This window comes from Lacerta agilis, chromosome 8, assembly GCF_009819535.1.
Source record: "Lacerta agilis isolate rLacAgi1 chromosome 8, rLacAgi1.pri, whole genome shotgun sequence".
In the NCBI taxonomy this organism is placed as follows: Eukaryota; Metazoa; Chordata; class Lepidosauria; order Squamata; family Lacertidae; genus Lacerta; species Lacerta agilis.
The window spans coordinates 50,849,937-50,865,547 of record NC_046319.1 but is presented as its reverse complement, the minus strand read 5'-3'; the positions used below and the strand labels follow the sequence as shown (position 1 = coordinate 50,865,547).

The 15,611-nt window shown below is 44.9% G+C and overlaps 1 protein-coding gene across 1 annotated transcript in view; it reads right to left on the bottom strand.

The window, feature by feature from the left end:
- PEPD (peptidase D) overlaps nt 1-15,611 on the bottom strand; it is a 151,441-nt gene that overhangs the window by 89,471 nt on the left and 46,359 nt on the right. Inside the window, exons 4-5 of the mRNA XM_033158674.1 lie at nt 4,120-4,183; nt 680-727 (exon numbers count right to left, since the gene is read on the bottom strand). Of these exons, the coding sequence (XP_033014565.1) occupies nt 680-727; nt 4,120-4,183 (112 nt within the window). The remainder of the gene's footprint in view (nt 1-679; nt 728-4,119; nt 4,184-15,611) is intronic.

Sequence of the window (15,611 nt, the reverse complement as noted above, 5' to 3'; positions counted from 1 at the left end):
TCACTCTTCCAGAACACCCAGGAGACAGTGGTTTTCATATGTTCAAAAAGCACAGTGCACAGAGGGCTTTCCATTCCTGGATTGCATACAATTCTCAGCCACCATCACCACCCTTTGAAGGTTGTGAGACTGCCCTCATGAAGCTCCATGGAATGTGAACCTGGCTCCCAGTCAAACTAGGTTAACTTGGGAAACTCCCCTTCCTCCAGTCTTACTCAACAGCCTGAGCTCCTCCTAAAATCAAGCCTGACAGTGAGGAATAACTACCACTGAATAATGTTCCCAAACCGGTTAACACACAGGCCAGAAATGGCTATTAGGAGCCATTTCCACCTGGCTACAGGTGAGGTTGGTTGGTACCCAACCTTGGTTGTTGTCCTCCTCCCTTCCCCAAAACCATTTTCTTTATGGATTGGGTCTCTTAAGATTGCTTCAATAATAATAAAATCAACACACTTTTATTTGAAAACAGTTTTATTTGAAAACTCCTATTACAGAAGACTAGATTATCGCAATTAGTAACACCCCCAGATGTTAGTGGACAACAATTCTTGCTGAGTCTGATGGGACTTTGGGAGTCCAACAGTAGGAGCGGACCCCAAGCTGAGAAAGGTGCTCTAGTCTGCAAGTAAGTTTCTCCAAAGTCAATATTTTCTTAATAACACAAGATGTCACTTACCAGAGTAAGAAGAACTGAAGGGTTCTTTGAAGCCAGAACACTGGAAATCTGCAAAATAAGAAGAATCATCATGGTCAGTTGATCGCCCACCAGGATTGGTCACTATGGAAGCTTCACAATAGTGCCAACTCACAAGAGCTCTACTGCCCATGCCCAACCAGCTCTCACCTACTGTGCCCTATTCACACTCACACTACTTCTGCAGACCATTCCTACATTCCATCCAGTTACCTGCTGTCATGATTATACTCTTTCAGCAACCGATCCCGTCAAATCCCTGGGACGACCATTTTCTGTTTTCCTTTTAACCACTTTCTAAGGAGATGGGATGTTCATAAACATTTCTTAGCATCTCAACAGATAGGTCAATGGATAGGAAGGCACTACATATTTATTTTGTGGTTTATATCCTGCCCTTTTTTATATTACAGGCATACGCATGGTGGCATAGGCATAAAAAGAAAAAAAAACACTTGTATACATTTCTAAAAACAAACAGTCAGCAAAAGAAACAGAACAGCAGATACATAGACATACGCATGTCCAACCAACGGCTGCAGTTAAGAAAAGGCCCAATGAAATTATTTGTGTGCTACTTTTCCAACAAAGCTGAGCTCAAAGCCACTCACAGCAAAGTTGTTATTAAAAAAGACAAATGACATTTCCCTCCACATAATTATACGTACACAAGACGCAGCAACATCTCAGCAAAGCAAACACAAACTATTCAATATTCACTAACCATTAAACGCAGTGTAACACTAACTCCTAATTCAACAAAAAAGGGGGGGCTGGGGAATCCATTATGCACATTAAACATCAAAAGCCTTTCAAACTAGACTCGCAGGTCTTCAGAGCCCATTTTTAAAAGACAGTAAATCTGGAGGATCTCAGCAAGCCAAGCCTGAATACAAGAGGCAGGGCCATAGCTCTGTAGAAGAGTGTCTGCCTTGCTAGCAGAAGGCCCCAGGTTCAAATCCCGGCAGCATCTCCAGGTAGTGTTGGGACAGACTCCCTCCCTGGAATCTTGGGAGAGCAGCTGCCAGTCAGTGTATACAATACTGAGCTAGATCAACCAATGATCAGACTCACTATAAAACAGCTTCCTATATTCCTATGTAGAGGCTGTATCAGAGATGGAAAGCTATTCCAGTATCTGTGGAATGGAAACATGTTTAAAGGACTTCACGGCAGCAGATCACCCAGCATTTCTGCAGCTCTGGCAACAGCCACTAGATTTCCAAAGCATAAAGGAAAGCCGCATCTCTTTAATTCCACCCACCCCCAGCCTGGTCCCACACAACAGTTTAAGCACGGAATCAGGGTAAGCACAGCGTTTGCTGATGACACTCTGACAAATTGTCAATATAGCTGATACTAAGCAACAACGCACAAATTTCTGGCCGGGAATCACTTGTCATCCACTCTTGCAGATAAGAAGCCCTTAACTAGCACTTCTGTATTCGACACATGAAGCCTGATAACAAGAAACCACGATTCCAATACAGATATGTCAAGCAGCAAACCTCCTCGGTAGCTGCATCAGAGGGAATGAACAGATTAGTGCAATGCTATTTCAGAGGGATACTCATCTCAAGAGCTGCGTTTTCAAATGTCAGCCCCCAAAATATGATTTTTTTTTAATAGAATGGGACACACAAGGGTTAGGGCCCTGAAGAGCGAAAGAAATTGTTTGTTTTGAAATCTCATTCTGTGCCCCACAAAGATCACAGACAAAACGTAGGTAGGAAGAACCCAGAACACATGAAGGGGGCATAAGCAGAACACAGCAATTGCCTGGCTAGATAGGAAAGGGCAGATATATAATATTAATAAGCATCTTTATAGGGCTTTAGGAAAGTGCTCAAAGCATGTCACATGCATGCAGGGGTTTTTTTTTTTTTTACAATATTCCATTTTCAGGCCAAAGAGGTTGCCCAAGGCAAGTTCACAACAAGACGCAACACTTGAACTGAGGCTTACTGGTTCACAGACTCTCTGCCACAACAAGCTTGCACTATTGCCATCAAAAGCAGCTTCATAGAACACATAGGAAGCTGCCTAATACTGACCACTTATCCATCTAGCTCAGTATTGTCTACACTGACCGGCAGCAGCTCTCCAGGGTTTCAGGCAGCAGTCTCTCTCAACCCTACCTGGAGATGCCAGGGTTTGAACATCTTGCAAGACAGATGTTCTACCACTGAGCTATGGCTCTGCCCCATGTGATCGCTTAGGGCCATAGCTCAGAACAGAGCTCAGTGCTTTGCATCCTGAAGGTTACAGGTTCAAGCCTTGGCATATCCACGTAGGGCTGGGAAAAAGACCCCTGCCAGAAACCCTGGAGAGCCAACTGCCAGTATGACAGCTTTTGTTGTGAACCGCTCCAAGATCTAAAGATGAAGGGCGGTACACCAAATTAACAAATAACAGACTCTGTCAGCCTTGCTCCAGATATTTTGGGCTGGCGTTAAGAGCAAATGGGAGTTGTAGCCCAATATGTTTGGAGGTTGGCAAAGGTTGGTGCAGACAGCAGTGAGCTCAGACGCTCCAAGAGGTTTGGCTCTTGTTTAAGGCAGCTTCAGGGGGGGAAACTGCATGAAAAGTATCAATAAAACACTGGTGTCAAGACATGTTTGTTGAGCCCATGTGAACACCACATCCAATGGGTACTAGTGCTAACCCCAAAAAAGTAGTTGGTGGTGATGATAAGGGTGTCCAGGAGGAGACACAGACTCTCAGAAACCAGAGCCCCATGGAATAGAGGAAGCTGCCTTTACACCGAGTCAGGTCATTGGTCCACCCAACCCAGTATTATCTACACCAGGGTTTCCCAAACTTGGGTCCCCAAGTTTGCTTTTGGACTACAACTCCTATCATCCCTAGCTAGCAGGACCACTGGTCAGAGATGATGGGAATTGTAGCTCAAAAACAGCTAGAGACCCAAGTTTGAGAAACCCTGGTCTATACTGATAGGGAGCAGCTCTCCAGGGTTTCAGGCAGAGTCTCTTCCAGCCCTACCTGGAGATGCCATTTAGGACTGAACTTGGGGACACTCTGTATATAAAAAACAGATGCTCTGCTACAGAGGTACACTGGCCCTTTCCCACTAGTCCTGTGCACCAAGAGAGTTTGGGGTATTCCTTTGCACAAACTGCAAACCTCTCACGCAGCAAAGCAAACCATTTCCATAAAAGAGAAATATTTCAAAAGCAAGTAGAGAAATAGCAAGGCGGGTTTGTGGGTCAAAGGGGGAGAGATAAATAAAAAAAATTCTAACACACTTGCCTCAAGTAGTTTGTGGGATCCCAAACAGTGACTGCAACAAAGACCACTTTCCAACTGCTTCTCTTCAAACTGGAAAGGCTAATACTTATCTACCCAATATTTTTGCCCCCCAAAAAAGCTTCACAAGATCTTGGCAAAGGCAAAACACTCACCTCATCTGTATACCGAACTTCATTGACAGCATACTTCTGCCTGAAGAATTCAGGAGGCTGGATCCTTCAGAATGCAAAGAGACAACTGGTTATTTTGCAAGTAAGAGAACAGCTTGATGTATTATTATCAGCTTTATGTTACTATACCTCCTTTTCAGATTCAGTGCACAAAGGAAGAAAATGAAGGACAATGAATGCTACAGATATGAAACCCAAAGTGCAATCACACAACACCACCAGTTTTGGGTTACAATATATACCATTTTTTTGCCCAGTCAACAACAGCAGTTTGGTATATGGTACAGTGCTCACTGGAAGGACAGATCCTGAAGTTTAAGCTCCAGTACTTTGGCCAACTCATGAGAAGAGAAGACTCCCTGGAAAAGACCCTGATGTTGGGAAAGATGAAGGGCACAAGGAGAAGGGGACGACAGAGGATGAGATGGTTGGACAGTGTTCTCGAAGCGACTGACATGAGTTTGGCCAAACTGCGGGAGGCAGTGGAGGATAGGGGTGCCTGGCGTGCTCTGGTCCATGGGGTCATGAAGAGTCAGACACGACTGAATGACTGAACAATAACAGGCGTTCCTAGGACCCTAAACCCCATTTTTAAGAAACAGTATCTAAATAGGGGTAAGACGCACAGAACATTTTTAAAGGGATCATTAACACTTTTGTTCAGTCGTGTCCGACACTTCGTGACCCCATGGACCAGAGCACGCCAGGCACCCCTATCCTCCACTGCCTCCCGCAGTTTGGCCAAACTCATGCCCGTCGCTTCAAGAACACTGTCCAACCATCTCATCCTCTGTCGTCCCCTTCTCCTTGTGCCCTCCATCTTTCTCAACATCAGGGTCTTTTCTAGGGAGGTCTTCTCTTCTCATGTGGTGGCCAAAGTACTGGAACCTCAACTTCAGGATCTGTCCTTCAACTTCATTAACACTAGGCATCCACATTTGAGTGAAGTCTTAAGTTACCATATTTTTCTAAATTCCATGGTTAGGCATGGTATTTATTAGGGCCAACAAAAATGTCCCAAAATGCAGAGCAAACTTTTTTTAAAGTGTGTATTGAGTTTTCAGAAATAAACAAAATAAACAGTAAGGAAACAAAGAACAACTCTGTGCAGTGCATTATTACAGCTGGCATAAAATGAACAGAAAGTTTAGTAGACTTTTGCAGACATATAATAAGATTCTGCAAAACAAAGTTTTGGAAGCAGGAGTTACAATTTGGAAGAAAGGCAGCCTTAGCACATAGAGGTATGTGTCATTGGGGGTTGATGCAGAATTCTATTGTCCTTGATCAAGCATATTAACAGAAGCCATACAACATCAAAATGCTCTCATTTTGAAACCCCTCTTAGAACTACCCTGTGGTGGGTTAGATGCTCAGGCAAGGCAATACCCCTCCCATTCACCCCTAGAGAGACCCCATGCAGACTTCCAATGTTTGACAGTTTCGAGTCTGTCTTCAACCAGCAGTAGAGCAAGCAACTTTTGTGAACAAGGGTGGGATTTAAGGGATGTCAGTCGCTTACAGTGGCCAGGAAAGCTAATACTGTACTGGGTCCAAGATCAGCGACTGGTTGGCTATTGGAGACAGGTCCATGAATATAAACTGCCAACAAAGTGCAAGTTTTTTCGCATCTTCAACACATATGAAGAAAGGTGCCCTTGCCACCACAGGGTGTCCAGCATAGTGGCGAGGCATGTTTCAGAATATGTGACAACATAGCAAGGGTCGAACGCCAACGTAGTAAAAGCTTGTTCTGAGCAAACTTTTTAGTTTCAAAAGGCCAGTGAAGGAAGAGGAAAAAGTCTGGCTTGGTACTGAAGCCACAAAGTCTCGTTTTAGTCACAAGATGGAGTTGTTGTAGTTCAGTGGTAGAGCACACGGTACGCAGACAGTAAGAAAGGTGGGAGAGACTCAGGGAGAGCTACTGCCAGTCAGTGTTGACAGTAATGCGGTAGATGGGCCAAAGGTCTGACATATTCCTGAATTTCAAACATACACAAATGTCTTTGCCAAAGCCCTCCAGATCAGCTTGTGCCTCGTGCATTGCAGACTGGAAAGACATCTGAAGAGGAATAGCTACCCAAAGCTGAGGAACTGTGTAGTGAGAAAAATCGCATCCAGGTGTCTTCATTCTGGCACACACAATCTAATTGTAATAATACGCACAATGCTCCACCCCGACATTATTAGCTGTGTTGTTTTCTTTTTAAAAAGGGGGGAAGTGTAAAAAGGTGAAGAGCGAATGGGTTCTTTTAAATGCCAATTATTATTTTTTAAAAGTCATTTAAATGTCATCTTGTCAACCAAATATGATAGGGGAGCAACCTGTTTTTAAAAGGCAGCTATAAAAGCTGCTTAACGCAAGCACCATTACAAGAAACATTAAAAGAGAAAGCAGGTCATTATCCACACTTGTTTCCTTTATGGCACCAATAGCCTTTAATCAAATCCACCCTTCAGCACTGCACAGACACTTTTTCTATGGGATGCACAGAGCAGATTAGCTAGGAGATTAGACACTTCACTTGGGGGACAGGGAATCACTGAGAAAGCCAGCTGGTTAAATTCATGGGAGAAATGACCGCAGTCTCCAAATACGCCAGAGGTCCCCTGTTACTCCATATGGGAGGCTGAGAAGATCCAACAGGCTGCCCATTTCCATACAGACCCTCTCGTGTGCTAAAATGGGCAGAGGGGGCGCTGTTGGTTTCTCCACTGTCCCCAGGGGATTCTCTGTGGCAGCCCCTGAGTTGTGGAGCTCCCCACAGCAGTGTGTTTTGCACCTTCACTGTACAGCGCCAAGTGCTGGAGACACATCTCTTTACTCTCGCCTCGGACCCGCGAGTTGTGTTTTCTTCAGGACCCACCTTCTTCCAGCGACTGTAATTTGTTTTAACTGTTTTTAATTCTGAATTTTAAATTGTTGTCACCAGCCCTGGAGCCTGCTGGGTGGCGGCAGTCATTATGATGATGCAAGAACTAATGGGTGGAAATTGCAGGGTAGCAGTGTAAACAGCAGTAGAACCTCCTAAAGATAACAGCAGTTTTGACAGTGGAGCAGGTAGACTACACTGGGAGGTGGTGGGCTCTCCTTTACTGGTGGCATTTAAGCAGAGGTGGGATGGTGATCTCCATCAGGGATGCTACAGTGACATCCTGCATTGCAGAGTCTGCACAGGGCACAGGGGGTTGGCATAGATGACCTCCATAGTCCCTTCCAGCTCCATGATTCTAAAAGGAAAGGAGAACAGGCAGCAGAACAATCGAGGGGGACTAAGCACATCTCTGTGTTTAAGGCCCAGCATCCAGGAAATCCATATCCTGCAACAAGCGAAGTTGGAGTCTGCACAGACACATTACGCAAACAGGACAGTTTGCACACATGCTATTTTTGTACAATTTATCCTGCAAGTTTTTGGGGGGTTTTACATAATTTATTCTAGTTTTGCTAGCCTTGCAGCTGGGCAAGAAGCCACGAAGGGCAGAGCATTCTTGCTGCAGATCACCTCTCTGGCTCCTAAAATTCCAGCATGCATTTGCATGTATATTTTTCAAGTGCATCTCCAGAGGCACAGGGCCAGAAACTTGCTTTAAAAAAGGGGGGTCAAGTTCTCAAGGAAACTGATTTTAACCCACTTTCACAATCTGCAATCCTGTGCAGTTGCAGCATATTTATATCTAGTTGCTGACTACTGCTAAAAAAAAAATCAATAAGTAAATTTAAATGCAACAAGTGTTGTACAGCAGCACAGGAAAAAGGAGGGTTGCCGCCATTTTGCTTAGAACACTGAACATTTTAGAGAAGCCCTGTTTTGCAAGAGTGACCAACAGCCCAATGAAGGCCCTGCATGTAAAAACTGAACTGAATATAGGAGTGTAGCAAGAGAGGTGCAGAGATAAGATTTTCATTACAGCAAACCAAAGAGTCCACTAATGCACTGCTCAGAAAAGAGAGAGACGAAATTAAGGCCCCGTCACGCAGGCTGAAAACAGAAGCCTTTCAAGCAGTCCTGACCACCTGCGTGTTTTTAATGAATATGTAATAAGGCCAAATTACAGCCGTCACTTATAATCTTGAATCCCTTTGGCTGGGGGAAAATATATGTTGCCATACACCTAGCACATCTTTAAATGCAATGAGCAGAGATAGCTTTTGAAGTCAGCAACCATCCTAAAGGTAGCATTAAAATGTCATAGAGTGGGACTAAAGACATTCAGCGGCTACAGACAATTAAAACTGGTGATGCATCCTTTGTCCCATTTACTTACTATGCGAAAGCCCTGTAATACAAGTGTTTCAAGAACAGGCGGGCGGGGTGGCGGGGGTGGCAGGGCAACCAGAGCATCTGTTAAAACACAAATTAATGCTGCTGGAAAAGAACTGGTGGGATGTGCAAGAGAAAGTTTTTGCAATATCTCTCCCCTCCCCCCCCCAAGTATAAAGATTCCTGTTCAGTATTGTTGATGCTGAACAGATACTTTAAGTTCTGCGAAAGTTGTCAGCTTTTAATAAAAAGGGAAAGTTTATGTTGTTTAGGGGTGCACACTGGAGCAGCAGTGAGGAACTTTTCTGGTCTGGAAGCCCAGATCATTATGTCCCACCTCACCCCGTGAGCCAACTGCTACAGGTGATCATGGGAAAACCACCTGCCAATCATTTGGCATCAAGTGATTGATAAGCTGTCAAAGCTGACCCCACAGGGGTGTGGGGAGCAGCCTGCTTCTCCAGCACATTCCCCACAGGAAATGTGCTGGCAAACCAGGACCCAGGAGGACTGAACTCTTGAGACTTCAGGGATGTGAGCAGGATTTAACCCCTACTCATCAGCTGATGAATGAGGGTTAAATCGTGCCACTCTGGCTGTGTGTCGGTGGAATGCTGTGGAATGTGGCCAAAGCAAAATGGATCGCTCATCAGCTGACCACCCAGCGGCAGCGGCTGATTGACAAGGCGGGTGATGTTTTGGGGAAACGGCCTTGCAGGCAAAAATGGATCCCTTGGCAGTTATCCACTCCTGCACTAGCGTCTAATTCTAGGCATTTGGCCAATGGTACAACAACCTCTTTATTATGGCCAATGACCAATATTCAAAAAGAAACTTTGTACAATATAACTATATAAAACATTGAACAAAACAAAATAGAGAACCATAACAACATTATACTAATAACTACATCTTACTATAGAACAACATGCACAGAAAACAAAACTCCAGTTTGCTAAAATTAGTCCCTGGAGAGTTTTACAGGCGGCGACACAATGTTTTGTGTGTTCTGATCCGAAAAGAGTAGGAAAGCATAAAATCCATCTGATCGTCCTGGGGGTTTCTGTAGAACTGGTTCAATAAAAATCTTAGGTATAATACAATAAAAAAGAACAATACATAGGGAGGAGAGTTATTGATTCTACTTCTCCAGATTCACAGGGATATTTAAGTTGACCATAGGGGATCTTTTGGAAAGCCCACCCCTCCAGAACATTTGAGCACCCCAAAGTAAATAGCTTGCTAGTTTATAGGGTTGAGGCGCTCTGTCGATTAGCATGTTATTCGAGGCGAAACCTAGATCATATCAGTGTTTAACATCCACCTTACAGTATTGCTCCGGCCAATTCCTACCCAATAGGAATAAGGTAACCCATGGAACAAACCATATACCAACAGCGGTTCCCCAGTCCGCCCCCCCCCCAATTCAGGCCAAAACATGCCCACCCAAACATCATCTATGAAACGGGCTGCAGGAAGTTTTACTGTTATCACTGACCAGCTGATCAGTGGTACTTGCAATAGTGCTTTGCAAGCACAGATTAGCTGATCGCTGCAACTTGCAAAGCTCTGGATGTGAGGCCAGCTGATGGTCAGAGCTTGGAAACAGCAGCACTTTTGCCCACATGGATGGATTTCAAACTATACAAGCATTATGATGTCAGGTGATGGACAGGGCTTGATCCTGGAGCTGTGATCTGTGCCATCTAAACATTCTGCCTTCCCCCCCCCCCCCCGCTATAGAACTACTTTTCTCATATGCAAATTTTATCCATTTTGGCTTGTGAATGAACTTATTATCAAACTTGGCCCATGGGGTCTGGAGAGAGAGGAGGAGCTGGCTTGCCCGCCCGCCCACCCAAGTTCCCCACTCCTACTGTAAGTCTGCTGCTGCAAATGTGTTGTGGCACCACATGAGCACAGCTCCGGCACCACTGCTCCCTTCCATACATCTAACTGGTGTGAACATGCACACACTGCACCTTCCAGAAACAACATTTATGCAGCACTAGGAAGTCATTTGTTTGCGCCAAAGGAAACTGGCAGAAGCATCTGACAAGTGTTGGTTCCTTGGACACGAATTATTAAGCATGGGTACATATGGGAGGTGGGTGTATAATTTTGCAGGTTCGTTTGGAAAATGCTACACGACAGAGCAAGTCTAGCCTGCTGCTCCCCCCCCCCCAACAGAGACTGGTTTGGAAGCTTTGTAAATGCAGGGCATTGGAAACCCAGATGTCCATCTATGTCCGGAAAGAGCTATGGATCTCAATTACGGTTACATTGTATTCTGGGCTACAAGGTGCATGTTTTGGAACAGGGGTGGGTCACCGGTGGCCCTCCAGATGTTGCCCTAAGCCCATCACTGTTAAAAGTAATAACTAGCACGATGATCTCATTTTTAAAATCTCAAGGCAAAATGGGTTAGATCTGTGTATGAGAAAAATAGTTCCTTATAGGAAAAAAGGCAAACTGTTTAAGCCACAGGAGGGATCATCTGAGTGGCATCTTGTTGTATTTTGTTGCTTCCTGCCTGCATGGAGTGGTGGCTCAAGTTTTGGAGGATGTCCTGGGAGATCAGAGTGCAATCCCCCTTGACCACCAGAGTCCCTAGTCACTGTGTCTCAGGCTACTGGAACTGACAGGCCTTTTGGGAGGAGAAGGTGGAGGAGAAGGTGAAGTACTCCCTTGAACTTCTTAGAGGAATGGTGGAATACTAATGCGGTGAATTACCAAAGTAGCCTCTTTTTTTAAAAAAAAATGTATTCAGCGTATTAAAAATAATTTTTAAAACATGGAAAAAATCTGCTACCCCATTAAAAATTTGGGGGCCTCTTTCCAGTCAACATTTTTAAATTGATTGATGTGAGTGAACAACTATGCACCACAGCCTCAAAGCTCTCGTCTCATTTTCTTTAGATATATTTTCTCACACAGCAAGCATCTTTCGCACACACAACACACACACACACGGGGTGGGGAGTAATCCACAGACACTAGGAAAAGCTCATCAACATCTTAATTTTTCATGAGTGAACATGTACAAGGAAGAAGCTTCATCGCAAAGGTAAGGGAAGGTTATGGTAATTCGCCGCGCCAAGCTGGAAGCCATCAACGAGGCATGAAAAATTGGAGCAAGACGAAAGGGACGTTTAAAAGCTGTCAAGATGCTCGCCAACACACTCGCTCCTCGTTACACTAACATCAGATGCACAGATGGCAAAGTGTTAACTAAACAAGAGGGTGTCAAACCCATCCAGCACGCGCAACGCGGGAGACTTTAGGAGGCACTAACAGATGTTTCTGACAGTGCCAAATATTTAAAAACAACCTCTGTCATGTAGAGCAAGGCAACTTTTTTAAAAATTTCCCAGATTGGGGGTGGGGGGGAGAGAAAAGATCTGCAGAAGAATGACGCCCCCACTACATTGTGTTGTTCCACGAGTCAGTTCTCACGTTGAAGATGCACCTCCATTTGCAGAAAAAGGCAGCCAACAGCTCTTCAGCGAAAAGCTCTATATCGGTGGCCGTTGGCTGCAACAGCCCAATAAAAAGCTTATTTGGGTCGCCCCATCTAGTCACGGTCAAAAACGGATAGCTTAGGCTGTTGCACAAAAATGGGAGGCTGCAGGGTTCCACCAGAATGAATTGTGTTGCTTCAGAGAGTGAGAGAGAGAGAGGGGGAGGGAGAGAGAGAGAGAGAGAGAGAGAGAGAGGGAGGGAGAGAGAGAGAGTGACAGAGAGAGCTTAGTGCCTTTATATGTGAGTGCAGATGGCACACCTGTGCCTCACACAGCTCCCCAAAAAAAGGAATGCAAGGCTTAGTGGCACAGCCGAAACCTGATTACGAGTATAATGTGCCGCATCGCAGAATGTCACGAAAGCATGAGCCAAGAACAGCGAAAGGAGGGAGTCTTGGCAGCCGACTCTTCTCCCCTGCCATCCCAACCAAATATCCTTCAGCCAGCATGTCTCTCCTCTCCAACGGCAGCGCTTAAAACAACTGAACATATTTAAATGTCATTGTGGGAAAGAGGGCGGGGGCGGAGAGAGCGAGAGAGAGCATGGTTCCTCATTCTGCCATTCTTACCAAGGCACCTTCATTTTTCTTGTTTCCTCGCTGTTCTCAGTATCTTTTCCACAGAATCATAGTACTGGAAGGAACCCCCCCCCCCAAGGGCCAACTAGTATGACCCCCTGGACGCTTAAGGAGCAAGAACGGATATGCTTTGGTAAAAGAGAGAATCAATCTCTTGGGCAATCCAAACTCAATACTGAGTTCCAACATCCAGAATGAGAGTTTGCTCTAGATCTGGGACCCTCTAAGGTGACTGATGAGAAAGAAGTATCACATAGTTCAGGGTGGGGGGTGTGAACTCATCAGTGCTACAAATATTAGGAGAGCATCTGACATGGGTATGCTTGGTATTGGCCCTTGGTATGTGAGTTGTAACAGCGTGAATGCTTTAAGTTATGAGTGGTTGACAGTAATGTCTGTGGTACACTGAATGGTTGTAGCTGGTTGCGTGAAAGGAGTGGTGTGTGAGATTGAGAGAGTGATAACATGCATGTGTGTTGATTGGAATTTTATATTATACAGTGGAACTTTGGTTCTCGTACGTAATCTGTTCCGGAAGTCCATTCGACTCCCAATACGTTTGAAAACCAAGGCGTGGCTTCCAATTGTTGCAACTGCATTGGACGTTCAGCTTCCGAAAAACATTCTAAAACCGGAACACACACTTCCAGGTTTTCTGCATTTGGGAGCCGATTCATTTGTCAACTAAGCCGTTCGAGAACCAAAGTTCCATGGAACTGCCTTGCAGGGCTCTCCAATTTTATTTACAGTCGTACCTCGTGTTGCGTTTGCTACGGGTTGCGAACGGCATGGGTTATGAACACAGCAAACCCAGAAGTGTTTACTTTCAGGTTTCGCTGCGCGATCTGTGCATGCGCAGAAGCTCGGTATCACGCTTCCACACATGTGCGATGTTGCTGCTCGGGTTGTGGCCTTTTTGGGGTGCGAACGGAACCCCGGAACAGATCGTGTCCGCAACCCGAGGTACCACTGTATTTTGATATTATGTTTTACGGACATGGGTACTGCCTATGTATTTTGCCATTTGACTCGTTTGACATCGTCTCATAGCATTTATTGTACAGTGGTACCTCAGGTTACATACACTTCAGGTTACATACGCTTCAGGTTACATACGCTTCAGGTTACATACTCCGCTAACCCAGAAATAATGCTTCAGGTTAAGAACTTTGCTTCAGGATAAGAACAGAAATCATGCTCTGGCGGGGCAGCAGCAGCGGGAGGCCCCATTAGCTAAAGTGGTGCTTCAGGTTAAGAACCGTTTCAGGTTAAGAACGGACCTCCGGAACGAATTAAGTACGTAACCAGAGGTACCACTGTATTGCAAACTGCTTCAAGGCCTTTCAGATATTAAGTGGGCTACAAATGGACGTAACAACATCATCATCAAGAGTGAGATTGGTGCTGAGCTGTTGCCACATCTCCTGTTCACTCGTTCAATGCTTGACCCAAGAGTAAATGTGAGCCAAAAATTTACAGTATTTCAGAAGCACATTTTTGGCGGGGGAGGGGGGAGGACTGCTGAGAGCTGGCCTGGAAGGCCCCCCTCTCTATTCTCTTTTCCTTCCCTTTCATGGCAGGTGTAAGGTTGGATGCCAATATTCATTCACACCAGGACATTCCAGGCCAATGATATCCCCCTGTAAAGCAATTACATTGTCCTGCCATATGTGGCACACAGACCAGCTGCTGTACAGTACGTTTTGCTTCAGAAAATAGCTTTAATCAATACACCAACTCATTCTGTCAGTTATAATTAAGGCAAGGTAAATGGCAGGTGCAACATTAATCAACAAAACGGAAGCCTACAAGCACCAGATGTAGGGATCTGGCTTAAACCTTAACATCAGGGATTCCCATTTATAATCCACCTAATTTCCAAGAGATTGGTGTTAGTGACAGCAAACTCAAGTAATACAAGACAAGTGCTCCAATCCAGCAACCCATTCCGGCTGCCTTATTCATTTCCACTAGTGACACACTATTGTCCAGAAGCAACAGTAAACTATGGTTTACCATTATGTCAACAGGCCTGAACTCATGCTTCCTCCCTCCAACACAGCTGCAAAAGGAGCTTGGAAGTTTTTCTTCCTATATTTCAGGCATGTCCAACTTCCAAGAGACTGATCTACTCCCACTATAAAAAAAAAATCAGGCAGTGATCTACCCATTGTATTGACCAAAGTTGTTGAGCTTTCCTTGTAGCTGAATCAAAGGAGAAGAGGGAGGTGGAGCACCCAAGTTTTAAACTCATGCACAAAACACTGGTGTCCTGGGCACCACAGCTTAAGGCTAGTGATAAACTGGAAGGTGTGCAGAGGGCCACCAAGATGATCAAAGGTCTAGAAACCAAAGGAGTTGAGTATGTTCATCCTGGAGAACAGAAGACTGAAATATATGAATACATCTTCAAATATATGATGGGCTATCAAATGCAAGACGGAGCAAACTTGTTTCCAGCTGCTCCAGAGGGGAGGACCCAAATCAGTGGATTCAAAAGTCAAGAAAGGTGATTCGAAGGACTTTCTGACAGTAAGAGCCATTTGACAGTGGAACAGGGTCCCTCGGGAGGTTGTGGACTCTCCTTCCTGGGAGGCTTTTAAACAGAGGCTGGGTGGCCATCTGTCAAGAGATGCTTTAGCTGTGATTCCTGCATTGCAGGAGGTAGGTCTAGATGACCCATGAGGTCCCTTCCAACTCTACAATTCTATCATTCTATCATTCTGATGTTAAGTCCCCAAAGAAATCACTGTGTGGAGGAGGTACCCATTTGCGTACATAGGCCAGGTCACCCCACAGAATTTACTGGGAAAGCTTGCTGTATATTTCAGTATCAGCACCAATTTCTGAATCAAGGTGGCAGGATGCATTGACTGAAATACACACACCTTTACAAGGTGAGGTTTGTTTCACTTCGATTTCTACATTGCACTTTCCTCTCTCAGCACAACTCACAATATATGCCCCTTTCCCAGATATCATTATTTCAATAATTATTTTATATTGCATTAGCCTCCCAGAAGCCCACTGGCACAGAGACAAAATTATCTTCGTGGGGGAAATGTAATGCAGCTGGCGAGGAGAAGATAATTACAATATCCATAATCAAA